The sequence below is a fragment of the Panthera pardus genome, unplaced genomic scaffold (assembly GCF_024362965.1).
Source record: "Panthera pardus isolate Hobbes unplaced genomic scaffold, ASM2436296v1 HiC_scaffold_17, whole genome shotgun sequence".
NCBI classification, from domain to species: Eukaryota; Metazoa; Chordata; class Mammalia; order Carnivora; family Felidae; genus Panthera; species Panthera pardus.
In genome coordinates this window covers 150,659,610-150,679,486 of record NW_026526732.1, presented here as the reverse complement: position 1 = coordinate 150,679,486, position 19,877 = coordinate 150,659,610, and the positions used below count along the sequence as shown (strand labels likewise).

The 19,877-nt window shown below is 55.4% G+C and overlaps 1 protein-coding gene across 5 annotated transcripts; it reads left to right on the top strand.

Moving 5' to 3' along the window:
- Positions 1 to 1,244: 1,244 nt before the first annotated feature.
- Positions 1,245 to 19,517, top strand: DDR1 (discoidin domain receptor tyrosine kinase 1). Of its 5 annotated transcripts, none has more exons than XM_053905288.1 (18): positions 1,245 to 1,367; positions 8,090 to 8,222; positions 8,314 to 8,416; positions 8,614 to 8,842; positions 10,224 to 10,371; positions 10,619 to 10,727; positions 11,199 to 11,385; positions 11,497 to 11,743; positions 12,275 to 12,370; positions 12,498 to 12,649; positions 13,547 to 13,712; positions 14,695 to 14,805; positions 15,914 to 16,158; positions 16,329 to 16,456; positions 16,702 to 16,920; positions 17,398 to 17,632; positions 18,244 to 18,393; positions 18,500 to 19,517. In XM_053905288.1, the coding sequence occupies exons 2-18, from the start codon at positions 8,132 to 8,134 to the stop codon at positions 18,638 to 18,640; spliced, it is 2,757 nt and encodes a 918-aa protein (XP_053761263.1). In that variant the 5' UTR covers positions 1,245 to 1,367; positions 8,090 to 8,131; the 3' UTR covers positions 18,641 to 19,517. The 5 variants fall into 5 exon arrangements, with proteins under 5 accessions (XP_053761263.1, XP_053761264.1, XP_053761262.1 ...); XM_053905289.1 differs by lacking the exon at positions 1,245 to 1,367 and adding an exon at positions 2,995 to 3,109; XM_053905287.1 differs by lacking the exon at positions 1,245 to 1,367 and adding an exon at positions 4,478 to 4,681.
- Positions 19,518 to 19,877: the final 360 nt, after the last annotated feature.

The following is a 19,877-nucleotide window of genomic DNA, read 5'->3' as shown; positions in this document are numbered from 1 at the left end:
CTCTTCCATGAAGTCTTCTTTGATCTTGACTCAGGAGGACCCGGTCTGCTCCTCCCCTGGCTATCCCCAGTTCCTTCCAGCTCCAATTATAGCAGGGGTCATCCTATCTTCCATGATTACATACATACACATACACATTCATATATATATATATATATATATATATATATATATATATATATATATATATATATATATATATATATATGCATATATATGCCTCGTTCCTCCTCTAGACTGTAAATGCCTAAAGGACATGGAGCGGGTTGGGTTCCTCAATGTATCTCTCACAGCACTTACTTTCAGAGCACAAACAAAAACTATGGAATCAATTGGGAGGTGGAACTCAAGAGACCCAAGTGACACATGAGGGAGCCACAGAGGGAGATCACATTAGTGGAATTTGGTTGGTTGCTTCCATGAAAAGGGTTTGTGCTTTACAGATGCCATCTCATATTATCATCCCTACAGACTCCAGGGGCAGGCATTATTACCATGTCCATCTTACCGGTGAGGGAACTGGGATGTAGTAGGACTCAGTATAAGAAACTAGATGGTAAGTGGCAATGTCAAGCCTCACCTCTGAGAGGCCAGCCCTTGCTTTCTTCCCTCCCCGTTTGGTACTCTGCCTACTCTCAGTACTGTGAGAGGCGTGGTCAGTATCTCTCTCCCTGTGCCACACCTCCAAGCCTAATCAGTCACCTTTGGCTTTAAGGATCATATTTTCCAAACTAAGAATTGGTACACACTGTCTGACAAGGACATTTGATTTCAGAGGTGGCAGGTCAGCATATGTTTGAAGTTGGGGCTGTTCTTGAAAACTAAGGGTGTCTTTTGCAAAATCCTTAGAGAAAGAAGTGAATTCTTAGGGACCCAGAAGGCGGCCTCCAAAGGCCTGCAGCCAGTCAAGCTAATCTCTCTTCCCTTGCCTGGATTCTCCGCGCAACCCCCCCCCCCCCCCCCCCCCCCCCCCCCCGGCAGGACCAGACATCCCCTGCTTAAGTAAGCCCTCAGCCACAGCTAGCCAATGCTGCTTTCCCCTTACGCTGCCTCCTTCATCTCCCTTTGTCTGGGGTCTCTTTGTCTGTGGTCTCCCTTTGGTTCAGTTTTGAAGCCCTTTGCCCCCTCCCTTCCTTTCTTTTGGTCTGGCAGCTCCCTCCCTCTCTGCGGGACTGCGGCAGTGGCTTGGGGGAGGGGAGTGGGGCTGGGTTGCCATGGTCACGTCGAAGCCGGCCGCAGCTGGCTAGGGCAGCTGCTCCCAACCCCCGGATGGGCGGACAAAGCCAGGCGTCCTTGGCAGTCCCAGACCTGGAACCCCAAAGGCCTGAGACGGGGGGACTGGGGCCCAGGAGAACCCTGAGCTGGAGGTGAGAGGGCAGAAGCCAGAGCTAAACTGGGACGGCAGCAGTGAGGACTGGAGCTGCGCCCATCCCTCACGGGGAGGGACTGCTCTTGGCTGTTGGTGTGGGAGGGAGGCAGCCTGGCCACTGCAGGAGGAGGGGAAGGATGGGGAGTGCCATTGGGGACTGTGGTGGTGCCTCAAATGGGCTGAGGGATTAGGATGTCCCCAGGGGGAGGTCTGGGGTCTCTGTGTCCTGTCACCCAGAAACAGGTTTGACTCAGACATTAGGCCTCTGTCTCCCCTGGTCTGTCTCTCCATTGCCCCTTCCTTTCCTAGCTGCTTACACTTGTCATCTCCCTCTGTCCCTTCATTTCAAACCTTAGGCCTCAGTCTCCCTCCTCTTCTCCATCTCTTGGTTTCACTCCAACCCCTTTATTTTTCTCCTTTGCCCTTGTTTCTGGTCTGCCCACCTCTTAGGGCTCCACACTTTCCTGCCCTCCTTTCTGAGTGCCCCCAATGACTCCCTGTCTCCACTCCAGTTTGTTGCTCTTTCCAGCAAACTTACCCCCTTGTGCTGTGTGTGCCCTCATCCCCCTGCCCCCATGTCTTCTCTGATTCATGGTTCCCCTGGTCCTTGGAGTTCCATCCCCACCATCCCATCTTTCCCCACCCCCCAGGCCACCCACAACTGAACTGCCTTGTTTTTCTCCCCATACTATGTCATCTCTCTCCATTCCTTCCACTTCTGGGCCTCAGTTTCCCATTTCTACTTGGGGATATCAAGGCCTGGCTCGTGGTTGCAGCCTTGCGCCCCTGTGCCCGTCAGTTCTCAGTCTTCCCAGCTGCTGACCCGGCCTACTTGCTCCAGAGGCAGCTGCATCTCCTGGGAAGGGGAATGCAGCTAGTGTGTGTGGGACCTTCTGGTCCATCCTCCCTCTCACGGTCCTGGTGGGCTTCCCTGCGGTGGCCTGAAGCTGCTTCTCTCTCCTACGTGCCTCTCCTCACGTTTTTTGAGCTGTTTCCCTCCTCTCCTTCCTGGGTAGCTGGAAGCCTTTGGCCTAAAGGGGAGGGAATCCTGGATAGGAGGGCATGGATGTGGAAGGAGTGGAGGTTCCTTTGGGGGCTCAGGAAGACATGGGGTTCTCTGGAGTTGGGAGTGATGCAGCAGATGTGGGATGGGCTCCAGGGCCATGCAAGGCTGTGTGGACTCAGTCTTTGGCACTGTTCTGGGGGCCCCTGGATGGCTGGGATTTCCCTCTCTGGCCCCTGGGAATCTCGGCTCAGAGCCCCGCATTCCAGCCGGCTCCAGCCCCCTTTCCGCTGTCACTTGACTCCGCTGGGCCCCAGCCCTGCATCCCTCCCACTCCTCCAGCTTTGGGCTGGGGCGAGGTGGGCATCACTGACCAGGAATTTCTCTTGGGAGAGACCAGGAGGCAAGAGTTTCAGGATTCTATGGTTTCGTCATTCTCCCCAGGGGACCCCTCGGTCTGGCCCCGCCACGTCACCTGGCCGGGAGTGTGGGTCTGGGGTGTGGAATGTCCCAGCGGGGTGTGAGGGGCTGCCGCTCCTCCTTCCCTGAGGCGTCTGGCTGCGGCCCAGCCCCGCTTGCCAGCCCGGGGCTTCCTCCGAGCACAGTCCCTGGAAGGAGGAGCCGAGAGTCGGCCCAGGTGAGGTTACTGGGGAAACCTAGGCCCCGCCCCCGGCCCGGCTCCACCCCCAGCTCAGCCTCCCCGAGGCCCAGACACCCCGGCGGCTGTCTCCAGAGGGGTACGTGCTCTTGGGGACCCCTGGGGATTTGGTCGGACGGGACGGTGGGAAGAGGCAATTCTCCGAGTGACCATGGGGCTGTCTATTAGTGTCTTAGCAGTCGGGCGTCCTTGGATTAGTGTGTTCTGGGGGTTTGGAGCTCTTGCCCATATGTGCCTTAGCCTCTCCCGAGGGCCAACTTCTTCCTGGTAGTACTTTTGTGTACTTATCTGGTTAGGACTTCGTGTTTCTTTCTTGGGACTGTTGTCTGGGACTGCACGTAGGGTGCGAGCTGATATCTGCTGTGAGGTGCAGTGAGGCCGAGATCTGCAATGGACTTAGAGATCTTTCTGAGCCGGTGACATTGATAGGTGGCTGGCAGGTGTGGAGAAGCGGTGTCCTGAGGCCTCTCACCAGAGCTCCTCTGTCCTGCCCACCTCACCCCGCCTCCTTGCATTCATCTTCCCTGGGACTCCTGGTCCTGGTCCTGGTCCTTCTGGGCTGTGTCCGATTTTCTCTTTGCCTCTATCCGCCTCAAGCCCCTCGCCTTGTACAGGCCTATCCCTGCCAGTGGTCAGAGCCTCAACCCCGCCAGGGCCAGAGCTGACTGGGCCTGAGGAAGGCTTGCCCTGAGGATTCCCGGGTCTTGAGCAGGAAGCCCAAAAGAACCGGTGTCTGGGAGTCTGGGCCCCAGGGTCCTTGAGAGGACTGAGGCGGGGGGGGGGGTGGGGGGGGGGTGGGGGGGGTGGGTGGGTGGAAGTAGAGAATGGGGCGAGGAGAAAGTGGGGGGCCATCAGGCTCTGGGAAAATCTGGGTTGGGGTGTACAGGACAGGAGGCAGGAGAGTGCCAGAGAGAAGCAAAAGTTGGTGGTGTGAAAAATGTGGGTCTTGGGGGCCTGGTTGGACAGGTGAGTCTGCCCCCTTCCTCCATCCAAACTCCTGCTGCTGGGTTGGGCACCCGGCCTGTGGGAACCTGCTCCTTCCCTGTGCCCTGGGGCTGCCCCCTTCACCTCCCTCTCCAGGAACTGAGCCCAGAAAGGGGGAGTAGGGAGGGGACCATCCCCTCCTGGGGCCTGGATTTGTGGGAGGCCCCAAGCAGGGCCTCAGCTTCGACTGTTCCCTTTAGTGGGGACCGCGGGGGTTGGGCCGCGCGGGTAGGCGGAGGGGGCTGGGCACGCCGCGTGGAGGGGACAGCTGGGTGGTTACCTGGGGGAGGCCGGGACGCAAAGGGGAATGCGGGGTGGGCGTGGCAGCCTAGGGGAGCGCGCGGCCGGGAGGGCGGTGCCGGGCGTGGGAGCGGCGGGTACGACGCGGTCCTTGGAGGGGGAAGGGCGGCGACCCGGGCGGGCGGGAGGGGGAGCCGGGCTAGGGGGAGGCGGCGCCTGGGCCCGAGCCGCCCCAGCCCTGGCTCCTCTCCCCGGAACAGGCCCCCGACAGCTGCGCGCGGGAGCCGCCTCCCGACACCCGAGCCTCGCCGGCGCCTCCCCGCTCCCGGCTCCTGGCTCCCTGCGCCTCCCCCGCCCCTCGCCCAGCAGCCGAGGAGGCCCCGCTCCGGGGTCGCACGCAGGGGTCTTCCGGGAAGAGCGATGAGAGGTAGGGGGCGCGGCCGGAGGACCTCTGCGGGACGGAGGGGCGGAGGCAGAGGCCTGGGGCTCCGGGGGAGGCGCGGCGGCCGGGTGAGGGCCTGGCGGCGCTGTTCTTGGTTGTCCAGCCCCGCCAGGCGTGACCCTGCTGCCCTCCCCCCCTTCCCCCCCCCCCCCCCCCCAGCGCTCTGGCTTACTGTCTGAATATGGGGGAAACCCCCTGATCTCCGCGAAAGTGTGTTCCAGCCTTGAGGAAGGACCCCTTTTACTCAGTGTGAAGGAACTGACCCACAGGAAGACAGGTGCTCGTGTGTGGTCTCACTGAATCATCTCCTCGGCCCTCTGGAGAAGTGGGCCTGCCCTCCCACCAGGCCAGTCCCTGTGAGCATCTGCTAACTGCTACGCCTCCACTCAGCTCCCAGTTGGGCAGCCTGCCCCCGGCCCAGCAGAGAGAGGCCCTGACACCCTAACCTGCCAGTGACAGCCTCTGGATGGTCATTTGGTTCTGTCGTGAGAATGTGTCACTGCCCGGTGAGCACCATCCTCAGTGTCCCATCCCCCACTCCCTTCCGCACCCCTTCGCACCCCCTCCGGGTCAGACTTCACCCAGCCTTCATCGCACAGGTCCCCTGCTGGCTGGACCTTCCTTTCCAACACCACCACCGCTATCCCCAGTCAGTGTCTGGTGCTGAGACTGCCTCTTGCCGCAGGCACTTAAGTGCATCCGGAGTTGAGTGCTACAGTGGACCCAGGTGAAAGCTGAGAGTATGGGAAAATGGAGCAGTGCCTCCTTATTCCCATTTCCTTCTGTTCCCCACCGCCTTGACTTCCCTCTGGCTTGGTCATGGTGTGTATTAAGGGGTGGGCCCCAGTGCTCTTGGGATGCTGTGCCTGAGACCTTGAGTGTGTGTGTCTCACACTGTCCTCTGATGGTAGGCTCGTGTGGTGTCTGTCATATTATGCTCACAGGTGTCTCAGGATGGCTATGTTTTGTTTGTTTGTTTGTTTGTTTTACAAACATTTTTGATAGTTTATTTATTTTGAGAGCGAGAGAGAGCAGGAGAGGGGCAGAGGGAGAGAGAATCCCAGGCAGGCTCTGCGCTGTCAGCACAGAGCCCCATGCAGGACTTGAACTCATGAACTGTGAGATCATGACCTGAGTCAAAATCAAGAGTTGGATGCGTAACTGACTGAGTCAACCCAGGCGCCCTGAAGATGGCTATTAATTAAGTGATGGGATTGGACTTTAAAGAAGGCCAACGTGTGGATGGAGTTGATGTGTGTGTGAGCATCTGCATTTGCCCCCGCTGGGAGTCCATGTGTGTAACAGATTTATGTGGATGTCACATGTGAGTGTCTCTGAAAGTATGTGAAGAGTTGTCTGTTACAGAGGGGGGTGTGGGTGTGGGTGTGGGTGTGGGTGTGTATGCTACATCTAACCCCAGTGTTTACGGGGCTCTGTCAGTAAGCTCTGTAAGCTGGCATGTCTGAGGTCTGTGTGTTTGGGAGGGGGTGGGTATACAGAGCTGTGTGGGTGTTGTCTGTGGTGGAGGGTGGGGGTGAGAGAAGAGAGGGAAGGACCTGCAGCAATGTCCAGGTCTCTGCTTTGTAATTGGTTGAAATGGGGTGGGGTGGGGTGAGGTTAGGGGTAAGTCTTCTGGGCCTGTTCTTCATGAGTCTGAACCCAGTGGAGAGAAATGAGGTGATTGGAGTGTTGGAGGGGTTGGATTGCCTCAGACATCTGTGTGTTTCTCTGCTTGGCTCTGTGCCCTGTGCTTCTGAGCCCGCTCTATTTACCTCTTGCTTTGTGTTTCTCGCCCCGTCTCCCCCTGCCTCCTATCCTCTGCCTGTCTTTGTATCTTTGCCCGGGGCTCCTCTAGCTCCGTCTGGCTCTGATGACTCATCTGGGATAGGCATGAAGGTTACCCACGGGAACAAGGGCCCCGCTGTTCCCGAGAGAGGTGGGGGTGGAGAGCGGCACCCAGGAATTCCAGGCCAGCCGCCTGGGACCTTGTAGCCTGCTCCCCTGAACGTGGCTCCTGGACCTCCAAGGGACCAGGTGTGATTCCTCTGGCTCTAGCTCTTCTTTGATGCCTGGGTGCCCCCCGCAACTCAGTCAGCCCCCTCAGCTGCTGCTTCAGAGCTGTGGGGTCTCAGCTGCCTCTTACATTCCTGCCCAAGAGCATTATGGGAGCAGCTGGAGGAGGACAAAGGGATGGGGGAGTGTCCCCCCACTCTTCCTACCTCCTGGGGTGACCTGGCTTCCCTGTCTTTAGACCCGCCCTCATCTCCAAGGCAACGCAGGCCTTTCCTAGCTCTGGGCTTTTCCTTCAGAAGCAGCCACCTTCAGAAAGTGCGACCTTGGGGGACAGGATGTCTGGGTCTTAGGAAGGGAAGACAGAGCAGGGAGAGCTGGAATGGGATGCTTTGGAACTGATGGCAGATATGGCACTAGGGGTCTCGGGATTCCAGGACCTGGAGAACTCAGGGCAGTCCTCCAGGAAGAGGAGAGGTCAGAACAGTTTTTCCTGCAGCTGGGGCTGGGGAGGGTACATACCTGGATTCACAAGGAGATGCCAATTGGAATGGTTTTAGGCCACGCTTGCCACCTGGGCCCTGGTGAAGAAGAGCAGGGATTCTCAAACTTTGATGGGCACAGATCACCTGGGGATTATATTAAAATGAAGATTCTTTTTCTTTCCTCCAATTTTTTATTTAAATTCTAGTTATAGTTAACACATAGTGTAATTTTGGTTTCACGAGTAAAATTTAGTGATTCATCACTTACATATAGCACCCGGTGCTCATCATTAAAGTGCCCTCCCTTAATGTCCATCACCCATCCTGCCCATCCCTCCCCCACCCCCCATCTCCCTCCATCAACCCTCAGTTTGTTTTCTACCGTTAAAGTCTCTTTTGGTTTGCTTCCCTCCCTCTTTTTTCCACTTCCCATATGTTCATCTATTTTGTTTCCTAAATTCTGCCAGTTTGCCTTCCTACCAACAATGTAAGAGGGTTCCCCTTTCTCCAAAATGCATATTCTGATTCAGCAGATCTAGGGTAGGGGTGAGATTCTGCCTGTCTCCTAAGATGCTGGTCCAGGGATTACACTGGGCTTAGTGCGGCTACAGAAGACAGTGAGATTGGAAGGCATTGGGGTCCCCCACTTCTCTTAGAATTCTGAGCTCCTAGGTGGAGAGGAGACCAGAGTTTAGGCCAGTGTTTGGCACATGGGAAGCATTCTAAAAATATAGCTGATGCTCTTAAACAATGACTGCTTTGTCACTTTCCTCCTATTATTCCCAAAGCAGCCCATTCTGTCTGTTGTTGGCTGTTGTGACTCTGTCTGTTGTGACTCAGTCTCCTTGATTGCCCTTTAACTTACCCTACTACTTACCACTTGTTTTGTCCCCTGCAGAGATGCTGCCTCCACCCCCTTAGGCCTGAGGAGTCAGGAGCTATGGGGCCAGGGGCCCTCTCATCCCTACTGTTGCTGTCGCTGCTCTTAGTGGCAACTGGAGATGCTGACATGAAAGGACATTTTGATCCTGGTAAGGAGATTGGCTCCTGGGTCCCTGAGGATGGGGCTTTGGGAGACAGAGTTCAGGGACCTTGACCCTCCGTGTGCCTGTGTTCACCCAGCCAAGTGCCGCTATGCCCTGGGCATGCAAGACAGGACCATTCCAGATGGGGACATCTCTGCCTCCAGCTCCTGGTCAGACTCTACTGCTGCTCGCCACAGCAGGTACCTGGCACCCCTGGGACTGCTCTGGAGGAACTTTCTGGGGCCTCTACTTGCCCTTCCAACTCCTCTGCCCATGCCAAGAGGCTTCTGGTAGGGCAAATGCCAATGAACTTCCCCACCCCCAATGCTGGGGGAGCTATAAATACAAGAGACAGAGACAGACCAGATGTTCCTTGTGATCTGTTGCCCCGTCCCAGGCTGGAGAGCAGCGACGGGGATGGGGCATGGTGTCCTGCAGGGCCTGTCTTTCCAAAGGAAGAGGAGTACCTACAGGTGGATCTGCGGAGGCTGCACCTGGTAGCTTTGGTGGGCACCCAGGGGCGGCATGCTGGAGGCCTGGGCAAAGAGTTCTCCCCCAGCTACCGGCTACGTTACTCCCGAGATGGCCACCGCTGGATGGACTGGAGGGATCGCTGGGGTCAGGAGGTAAGGCTGGCAGGGGCAGCCCCCAGGAAAGGCTGGTTCTCCTCTCTTCCCCACTTTAAATGCCACCTGTCCACTGACGACTCTCCCAATTTATACCCTCTCTGGCCCAAGACTTTCCCTTGAGCTGCATCTAGTGTTGCAAACCTGACTACCTTCTAGGCCTTTCCACCTGGATGTCTAATGGGTTCTCAAACCTACCATAAATTTCCCTAGTTGAACTCGAATCCCATTCCCACTCCACAACTGCTCCTCTCCTAGCTCAGGCCAGTTGCTCAGGCCATAAGCTAAGATACCGCTCATTTCTCTGGTCTCTCACCTGCTAGTTCCAAAGCACCAGCAAGGCCAGTCTGTTCTACCTCCATGATATTTCCTAAATCCAACCACTTGTCACCGCCTCTACCTCTACCACCCTAGGCCCTGCTCACACCATCCCCAGCTTAGATGAACACACTGGTCTCCGGAACTGTTTTCCTGGCTCCTCTCTGTTTCCACCTGAGATCATATCTCCACCTAGTGGCTACAGACACTCTACCTGAGAAAATGCAAATCAGATGAGGTGCACTTGGCTTATAGCCCTCCACTGGCTTTCTGCTCTGCCAGAACAAAAGCTGAGCTCCGTCCTGGGTGCAGAAGCTTAGCTTGCCCTGGCTCTTGCCTGTATCCCTTACTTCTCTTTCCTATTCTTGTTCCACCTGGGCCCACTGGTTTTCTTGCTGTTTCTGGAACAAGCAAGGGTTTGTCCCACAGCCTCAGGACATTTTTGCATGCTGTTCTCTGTGCCTGGAAAGCTTCTCCCCCAGATCCTCAGGTTCTCCTTCCACTCAGTTCTCCTCTAAATATCACCTCCTCAGAGAGCCCACCTCCCCCTACTCCAGCTCCACACCCTGCCTCTTGTTCTTCACAGCTGTTTTTCCTACTGGAATCTCAGTACTGCAAGGGGAGAGGGGAGGGACGGATGTTTACCACTGAGAACTTGCATAGCTGGCACAGAGTAGGCACTCAACCAGTGCCTGCTGAGTGAACAGAGAGAATGGGGTAAAGGTGGGGGGAGCCAAAGCAGGGGTGCAGAGCTGTGAGGGACTGGATAGAATCTGTGCACAGCGGGATGGGTGGCTTAGAGACAAATGGAGACAGACAAAGAGTCGAGGCTGACACTGGTGGTAGAGGACAGACTGTCAGGCTGAGAGATGTGTCAGAGATCTTTGCTGCGGCCCCTTGTTTTACACATGCCTGGCTGTACCCCATATCCCTGTATGCTTAACACCACCCTTCATGAATCTCTCTGGCCACTGTGTGCTGGGCCAGGGAACAGCTGGTGACTGGGAAGTTAGATCCAACCTGTAGCCTTTCCCACTCATGCACGCTGTTTCCTGGGCAACAGGTGATTTTAGGTAATGAGGACCCTGGGGGAGTGGTACTGAAGGACCTTGGACCCCCCATGGTGGCCCGACTGGTTCGCTTCTACCCCCGAGCTGACCGGGTCATGAGTGTCTGTCTGCGGGTGGAGCTCTATGGCTGCCTCTGGAAGGGTGAGTCATTCAGACCCCCAAGAATTTGTTTCCTGGCCTGGGGCCTGGGGAGTGAGGCCTGGGGAGAAGGGCATCCAGGATCCTCTTTCTCTTGTTGGGAAGCTGTCACTCTGAGTGAGGAAGGGCCTGGCCAACATTGCCTCCTCCATGCTGGTGGGCCTGTGGAAGGACACAAGAAGGGAAATGACGCAGGGGAGGTGGCGGGAGGCTTCCTGCCTCTAACACCTCTTCTCCTATCCTGCCCCAGATGGACTCCTGTCTTACACAGCCCCTGTGGGGCAGACGATGTACTTATCTGAGGCAGTGCACCTCAATGACTCCACCTACGATGGACATACCACACACGCTGTTGGCGGGTAAATGAGGCAGGCCCTGCGGGGCATGAGCCTATGCGCTGGAGGGAGGATGCAGTGGATGTGTTAAGGAGTCTGGGCAGTGAGATGGAAGAAGTGGGGAAAGGGTTAGGTGGGGCCTTGGGGACACAGGATCAGGATTGAGGGTAGCAAGGCAACTACTAGCTCATGTGACTCTTTGTGGGAATTAGAAAAAGGCAACCCTTTGCTAATACACATCTGTTGGAAACTGTCACAGTAAATTCACACAACGTAGGTTGAATGGTGCCTCCGAGAGATGGTGCCTTCCTGCAGCTTGTAGCTGCAAAGTACCTTGACAATCCTGGGGTTGGAAAAGAGAGAACCACAGGAAGGAAGTTGGGGCAGGAGGTAGGGGCTGGTCCAGACTGGCTGGGGTTGGGGTTGCAGAGCACTTAAATGGGTGGCACTCTCTTCTCTCCCACCCTCCTCTTCCTTGGCTCCCCTGCTCTCCAGGTTGCTGTATGGAGGTCTGGGTCAGCTGGCAGATGGTGTGGTGGGGCTGGATGACTTTAGGAAGAGCCAGGAGCTGCGGGTCTGGCCAGGCTATGATTATGTGGGATGGAGCAACCACAGCTTCCCAGGCGGCTACGTGGAGATGGAGTTTGAGTTTGACCGACTGAGGGCTTTCCAGGCCATGCAGGTAAGTGCGTGCAGCTCTTAGGCAAGGTTATGAGACCAGGGTGGTTGCCCCTGGGGTGCTTGCCCAGGCTCTCTTGGCTTTGACCCTGTGTCCCTCCTCCCTTCCCCCCAGGTCCACTGTAACAACATGCACACCCTGGGAGCCCGCCTGCCTGGTGGGGTGGAATGTCGCTTCAAGCGGGGCCCTGCCATGGCCTGGGAGGGGGAGCCTGTGCGCCACGCCCTGGGGGGCAGCCTGGGGGACCCCAGAGCCCGGGCTGTGTCAGTGCCCCTGGGCGGCCGCGTGGGCCGCTTTCTGCAGTGCCGCTTCCTCTTTGCTGGGCCTTGGTTACTCTTCAGCGAAATCTCCTTCATCTCCGGTAAGCCCCTGGTCTATGCCCAATCCTCAACCTCTGGGATCGCCAACCCGCAGTACCCACTCCTGGCACCAAAGTATCCACTCCTGGCACCATGTTTATGTAGCACTCATGAGACTTTGCAAGCAGGGATGCTCCAAATAATTTGAACACCTCCCTACCCCTTCCCCCCATCTCTGTCTTTTACTTTATGAGCCCTTCACTCATGACTGATATTGAGCAAGTAGGACAGTGTTGGCTGTAAAAATACTGAAGTACTCTGTGCTGGTTAAGAAATAACCTCTTCTCCAGGCTTCCTTATACCCAGCTCCCCACTTGGGCCTCTCTCTGGGAGTCCTGCCTCTCCCCATAATCCAGCACCTAAAAAGTTGACATCCACAACAGCCAGGCCCCTCCCATTCTGACTGGTTGGTACATATACCCAGTGTCAGCCCTGCTCCTGGAAGTAGAATTCCGTAGGTCTCATGCAAGTAGCTTTTCTTTGGTCCGTCTTCCCTATCTGACTCCTTCCTTTCTTCTCTTCCTTCTTTGCAGATGTTGTGAATGACTCCTCTCCAACTTTGGGGGGCACCTTCCCACCAGCTCCCTGGTGGCCACCTGGCCCACCTCCCACAAACTTCAGTAGCTTGGGTGAGCAGCCCTGGGGCCTCCTCCTGGACAAGTGTATTCTGGGCTACTATCCCTCCATGCCCCGCCCCCAACTTGGGTAGGAAGTGGTTCTGACTCTCCAGTGCTTCTGATTCTCTGTCTCTGCCAGAGCTGGAGCCCAGGGGCCAGCAACCTGTGGCCAAGGCTGAGGGGAGCCCGACTGCCATCCTCATTGGCTGTTTGGTGGCCATCATCTTGCTGCTGCTGCTCATCATTGCCCTCATGCTGTGGCGGCTGCACTGGCGCAGACTCCTCAGCAAGGTGGGCAGAACAAGGGCAGGGCCCAAGCTACAGGGTGGGTGGGTGTGGGTAGGAGGTGTTGGGGGGTATAGCCTGGAGAGGACAGACAGGGTGTGGGTGTGGAGAGTGAGGCCAGGCTGAGGCCAATGTGTGTGGGGAATCCTGATTAGTTTGGGTCCTGCAGGGACCACAGAACATTGTCTAATTAGAATAATTAGAGGTGGGCTTAGTAAAGAGATAGGTTATAGAGGAGTGGGCAGATGTATGAAAATTAGAAGGAGTAGTGCAATTTCCACAGATCTGTTACCGCCCATAGGCCTGGAAGATGAGAGGAGGGCAGTTGCTGGAAACTGGAGGAGTGAGTCTGGGGAAAGGGTTCCTTGAGAGGGGCAGTGGACTTTGCTTCAGGGACACAGCTAGCCTAAGTACACCTCTCAGGGAGAGGCTGGGAGCATAATCACCCTGACCTCACTTCCCGCCTGCCCAACAAATTCCTCTTGGGCCAACCCAAACCAAGCCTGTTGATACAGTCCACACTGGTCCACCTTCTGGGGTAGAAGCTGGATGGGAAAGGTGGAGAGTGGAGCTAGAGAGGCAGGGAGGAGCTAGAGGAAGAAACCTGGCACACTCTGAGCCCATGCCTTCTTGGCAAGAATCAGTGGTGGTGATATGCATGAAGGTTGAATGATTCCATAATTATCTGGTCAGATTTGGGTTGGAATCCCAGAATGGTACATCAGGGGACTCACTCGTATGCTCTTGAACCTCTGTTTCTTTACCTGTGAAATAGAGTTAATAGTAGATACAACTGTGGGACTGTCGTGAGGACTGAAGGGGAGAAGGTGGGCATGGCATTTAATGAGCTGGAATCATGCACTAAACAGTAGCCACAGTTAACCTTCCCATTCCCATGACAAGGCTGAGCGCCGGGTATTAGAAGAGGAGCTGACAGTTCATCTGTCTGTCCCTGGGGACACCATCCTCATCAACAACCGCCCAGGCCCTCTTGAACCACCCCCTTACCAGGAGCCCCGGCCTCGTGGGAATCCGCCCCACTCTGCTCCCAGTGTTCCCAATGGCTCTGGTAAGACCTGCTTTGTTCTAGTCCCACCACCATCCTCTGCCTGTTTTCTTATGGTATCCCTTTTCCTCTCTGTTCCCATTCCCTTTTCCTGTCTTCTCCAGATTCAACTCATTTTCTTATTTCTGTGCCCCTGGTCACCACACTCTGTGTCACTCCATGTCCCTACCATATAATCTTCCTTAAGAATTTTCTATGTATTACCCATAATCCCTAGTGGCCTTATCCTGTCTCAGTGTCCCATACACATCTCTCTTCTCTATTGTTCCCTCTCATTATGTCTTCCTGGCCCCTCTCCTTTCTCCTAGATTCACTGCATTCATTCCGTCCGTCTGTCCATCCATTATCCATCCTTCTATCTGAATTCATACATCCATCCATCTATCTGTCCATCTTTTTGTCTATCCACCATTTGACCATTTGTCTATCATCCATCCATCTATCAATAAATATTCACACATCTATTCATCCATCCATCATCCATTCAACCACCCATCCATCCTCTGTCTATCCATCTATTCATCCATTATCAATCCATGTTCATCTATCCATTCACCTATTCATCCATCTATCCATCCATCCACCATCCAGCCATTCATCCATCATCCACCTATTCATCTATTCATACATATTCATCCATCTATTTGTTCATCTCTCCATGCATCCATCCATCTATCCATTCATCTATCACCCACCCATTCATCTACTCATATATATTCATCCATCCATTTGTTTATCTGCCTATCCATCCGTCCATTCAACTATTTGTTTGTCATCCATGCATCTATCCACTGATCTATCCATTCCTTCATTCATTATTCATCCAGCTATCCAGCACCCTCCAGACCCTTGTTTTATCCTGTCCCTGTCTCTCAGTACATCCATCCCCATCAGCTCTGGTCTTGCCCTATTCCAGGTCTCCCTGTCTGTCTAGCCTTGAGTCTCATCCCTTCCCCGTGTCTCCCCCCCTTCCTTTTCCCGACAGCGTTGCTGCTCTCCAATCCAGCCTACCGCCTCCTTCTGGCCACTTACGCCCGTCCCCCTCGAGGCCCCGGCCCCCCCACACCCGCCTGGGCCAAACCCACCAACACCCAGGGTAAGCCCCTCTGCCCCTGGGCTTCTCCAGGCTCCCCATACCTCTACTGGGGCAGGGAAAAGTCCTCACATCTTGCACTCCCTCCTCTCCCTGCTGTGGCCTCTTCTGCTCTCCTGAGCTCCCAAGGAGGAAGCTCTTATGCCTTTAGCTCTGTGCTGTGCTTGCTCCTTCTTAAGGCCTTTCCCTTGAGCAGAGGAGCAGAAAGCTCAACGGTTCTCAGCTCTGTCCTCCTTTTCCTCTTCCACCCCATCTTTTTTGCTCTCCAGACCCAGAGAGGAGGTTGCTATGCTGACCCCAGGTTCTCTTGTAACTCCTTCTTTGTTTCCCCTCTCTAGAGCTGCCAGGAGGAGGGCCTCTCACCCTGGGTGCTTGCCCTCTCCCCCCATGTGTTCTCTCTCTGCAGTCCCAGAGGTGAAGGCTCACACCCTGCCCTTCCTGTCTGCTCCTCCTCTTCTTGATGTTGCCTTCTCATTGTTCCCCCCTCCCAGAGCTAAGAGAGGACAGCTCTGCTTCCTCTTCTTTGTCTGTAGTTTCCTTGTTGTGCTGGCTGTGAGGAACTGTTCTCCTCTCCTCCTTTCTGTGTGCCCCTGTCTCTGCTTGTCTTTGAGCTTGGGGTGTTGGGTTAGGGAGGGTTTGGGTAACCACAGCAGGGAGGAGCCAAGGCTGAAAGCAAGGGGGTGTGAGGTGGGTAGAACAGCTGTGAACAGGAGGGGCTGACAGTGAGTGGAACAAGGGTTTGGAAAGTAGGGGGTGACTGGATGACTGGCACCATCCTTCTTCCAGTGGTGGGTAGAGGAATTCCTCTTCCAGCCAAGAGTTACCTCATGGTCTCTTGGGCTGTGCTGGGATCCCTAGAGAATAGACTTTATGTCATTCTTTGTTCAACCATTTCTATTGCCTTAAACTCTGGAACAGCTAACTCTCATCTCATGCCAGCGTCTTCTCTGGTTTGAGGTTGGTGGGTAGAATACCAAGAAGATGGAGAGTAGTCTGAGTCTTTCACCCAACAGGGAGACAGGGGCCCTCTGGGAGCCTGCGGTGGAGAGCCATGGCTCTCAGGGGCTGCTCCTGATGCCTTGTCCTGTCTTCTTTCCCCTCAACTTTCCAGCCTGCAGTGGGGACTATATGGAGCCTGAGAAGCCGGGTGCCCCGCTTCTTCCCCCACCTCCCCAGAACAGCGTGCCCCATTATGCCGAGGCTGACATTGTCACCCTGCAGGGCGTCACTGGGGGCAACACCTACGCTGTGCCTGCACTGCCCCCAGGGGCTGCTGGGGATGGGCCTCCCAGAGTGGATTTCCCTCGGTCTCGGCTCCGCTTCAAGGAGAAGCTTGGTGAGGGCCAATTTGGGGAGGTAAGGAAGATCCCTGCCCAACTCTCAGTAGTGTCTCGACTATCTGGGACTCTGATGCCATGCCCATATGTCCCTCTTGGTTGGAATCTGTCAGCTGTGACTGTGTTATTCCAATTGACCCTGTGACCTCAGTGAACTGTGTGACTATCTAACAAATGAGCTTTCCCCAGGTACATCTGTGTGAGGTAGAGAATCCTCAAGATCTGGTCAGTCTTGATTTCCCCATTAATGTGTGCAAGGGCCACCCTTTGCTGGTAGCTGTCAAGATCCTACGGCCAGATGCCACCAAGAATGCCAGGTGAGGAGCAGGCATGGTGTCTGGAGATAAGGAAGGGAGGCCATGAAGAGTGGGGAGTGATCTAGAGACCAACAGAGGGGGAGTGTCTGGGGAAAGAAGTTTCCATCTTAGGCTGATCTCAGCCCAGGTCTCAGTGCCACTAGTGAGTTAGCTTGTCTGCTGGGGTTAGGGTGCTGGTCTACATGAGCAGGAGAGATGGTGCAGGTCAGCCCCTCAGTGTCCCTGCCATCTACCTGCTTCTCTAGGAACGATTTCCTGAAGGAAGTGAAGATCATGTCGAGGCTAAAGGACCCAAATATCATCCGGCTCCTGGGCGTGTGTGTGCAGGACGACCCTCTCTGCATGATTACTGATTACATGGAGAATGGTGACCTCAACCAGTTCCTCAGTGCCCACCAGCTAGAGGACAAGGCGACTGAGGGCCCCCCCGGGGATGGGGAGGCTGCCCAGGGGCCCACCATCAGGTACCCACTTACTTAGGCTGGCCCTTCCCTGAGAGCTCCCCAAGGCGGTCTCCTCTCCCCTTGTTCCAAACCAGAGGGAGAGAGGGGAGCATGGGATAGGGAGGCAGGTAGATGTTCAGGGGGGTGGGAGCTGGGATGAGGAACATGTGGCCATGTTCATCTGGGGACTGAGGAGCAAAAGGCCAAAGTTACTATCTTGTAGATGGTGAGGGACTTGGGCTCTGTCAGGCATCCCCCGCCGTTCTCACCCTTGCCTGAGTCCAGACAATAAAGCGTAGTTCCCTGGGTCATATGAACCAAACAAATGTTGAGTGGGCACCTACCCCTGGCCTCTACATGGGCATTCCATCTCTGCACCAGAAATAGATGTAACCCAGTCCCAGGGAGTGGGCTCCCCTTCCTCTCCTGGGAATCTGTGAGATGGGGATCAGTCTGGGGCTGCCCCAGTGACCTTCTATTATTGGTTCCCTTCCTCAGCTACCCCATGCTGCTACACGTGGCAGCTCAGATTGCCTCGGGCATGCGCTATCTGGCCACCCTCAACTTTGTGCATCGGGACCTGGCCACAAGGAACTGCCTGGTTGGGGAAAATTTCACCATTAAAATCGCTGACTTTGGCATGAGCCGGAACCTCTACGCTGGGGACTATTACCGAGTACAGGGCCGGGCAGTGCTGCCTATCCGGTGGATGGCTTGGGAATGCATCCTCATGGTGAGAGGCCCTGAGAGAGGCATGCAGGGTGCAGGGGAGGGGAGGTGGGGGAAGACAGGGCATGGGGAGGCCAGGGGAGGAGAGCACAGGCTGCTCTGTGGTCTTGGTCAGTCACTTGCCTTCCCTGGACTGCAGATTCCTCCTCAATAAAGTGAGGGTTTGGGCCAGTGCTCTGCAAGGTTCTTTCTGGCTCTAGGGCCCAGAGAAAGTGGGGAGGAGTGGTATGATGGGAAAGGGTCCAGGAGCCAAAAGTGGGTACAAGAGCTGGAGTCTAGGTGGCAGAGAGCAAGAGAAGTAAGGAGAGACAGGAGGCTAGAGATAGAAAGGTGTGAGTTGGGAGAAAATCAGGACCAGAAAATGGGGGGGGGGGGGGGCAGGGTGGGGAGGGAGGGTGGGTAGAAAAGGAAAGAGGCGAAAGAGAGGACTAGACCCTGAGAAAGAAGGCAGAGCCAGAAGGAGGGAGGAGCAGACTTGTTGGGAGAGGGGGCCAGCCAAGAGGGAGTCCTGCTGGGGTAAGTGCTAAGTGGACACGGGGCTCCCTGTGGGGAGAGGAGGAGGGTTTGTGTGGCCTGATGCCCTTGTCTGCCTTTGTTGCTTTATCCACATACCAGGGGAAGTTCACGACTGCAAGTGATGTGTGGGCCTTTGGGGTGACCCTGTGGGAGGTGCTGATGCTCTGCCGGGCCCAGCCCTTTGGGCAGCTCACTGATGAGCAAGTCATCGAGAACGCAGGGGAGTTCTTCCGGGACCAGGGCCGGCAGGTCAGAACAGAGGAGAGGGTTGTGGGTCTGGGAGGGCCAGAGCCTGTCATCTTGGGGACTAAAGAACATTTGTTCCCTGCCTTTCATCCACCCCACCACAATGCAGGTATACCTGTCTCGGCCCCCTGCCTGCCCACTAGGCCTGTATGAGCTGATGCTTCGGTGCTGGAGCCGGGAGCCTGAGCAGCGACCACCCTTTTCCCAGCTACATAGGTTTCTGGCAGAAGATGCTCTCAACACAGTGTGAATCACACACCCAGCTGCCCCTTCCTCAGGGAGGATTCAGGTGAAGCCAGAGGCAATAAACAAGAGGATTTAACATCACCCCCACTCCATTCCCATTCCCGACCACCCTTCACCTCTGAGAGAGAGGCAGTGTGACCATAGGTGGGCTGGGCCTGCCAGGGAGCTGATGCCTTCCCTTCCTCGGACACACTCTCATTTCCCCTTCCTGCTCCCCTCCTGGAAGCCTCGGCCACCCACCCAGCTGGCCCTGTGGATGGGATCCTCTCTGACCTCTTCTAGTCATCCCTGGGGGGTAAGATGGGGGCAAATGTAGGGCAGACACTGGATAAGGCCTATTGGAGCACCTGGGCCCCACTGGACAACACTGGTTCCTGGAGAGAAGGCTGTGGCCTCCCCAGCCTCTCTTTCCGTCACACACTGGACCCCACTGGCTAATAACCTGGGGATAAGGAGGACAAGAAAGGGAGGATGTTCCCGTGTTGCCTTGTTCTTACTCCTGGAATGGTCCTTGGCTTTGGCTTCTCCCTCCTCTATCCTCTGAAACACTGGACCTGGGGGTGATTCCTGTCCCCTCCCCCCCCCCCCTCCCTCCAGCCATCCCTACTTCCCACCTGCTGTGTTGTAGCTAGAACTTCTCTCAGTCTGTATGTTTCTGTGGATTAAGTACTGGGATTAGGGGAAAAGAGGGAGCAAGGGCCTGTGGCCTTGGGGTTGGACATCTCTGTTGTAGCTGCCATATTGGTTTTTCTATAATCACTTGGGGTTTGTACATTTTTGGGGGGAGAGACACAGATTTTTACACTAATATATGGATCTAGCTCAATGCAATTTTAATATCCTGCACTAGGCAGGTAATAATAAAGGTTGAGTTTTCCACAGCTGTGAGTGGGTTTCTTGGGGTTTTGGTAAAATCTGCTTCCTGTATCCACTCCCAACGCATTTCCTTTCTTCTCCCTTTTTCTCCTTCTCCCCATTCCATTTCCTACTGTGTATTTTGCCCAACACAGTGTTCTGTTGTCTCTCTATAAGCCAGGTTCTTGCCTCTGGGACCTCAGGTCCTACGTGAATGTATGAACCTTGTCAGCTCCATTGGGAGCTCTGCAGGAGGCTTGGAGGGGGGTGAATTAGGCCAGGGGTCTTAACCTTAACCCATGGAACCCTTTGGCAGTGTCAAGAGGTCTACTGATTCCTCCTGAGAATTATTTTAAAACCCATTACACAGGGACCCCTGGGTGGCT

Coding starts and splice junctions, on each gene's coding strand:
- DDR1 (XM_053905288.1), top strand. CDS start 8,132: ATGGGGCCAGGGGCCCTCTCATCCCTACTGTTGCTGTCGCTGCTCTTA. Junction 13,713..14,694: donor CAGTGTTCCCAATGGCTCTG/GTAAGACCTGCT, acceptor TTTTCCCGACAG/CGTTGCTGCTCTCCAATCCA. Junction 16,457..16,701: donor GATGCCACCAAGAATGCCAG/GTGAGGAGCAGG, acceptor CTGCTTCTCTAG/GAACGATTTCCTGAAGGAAG.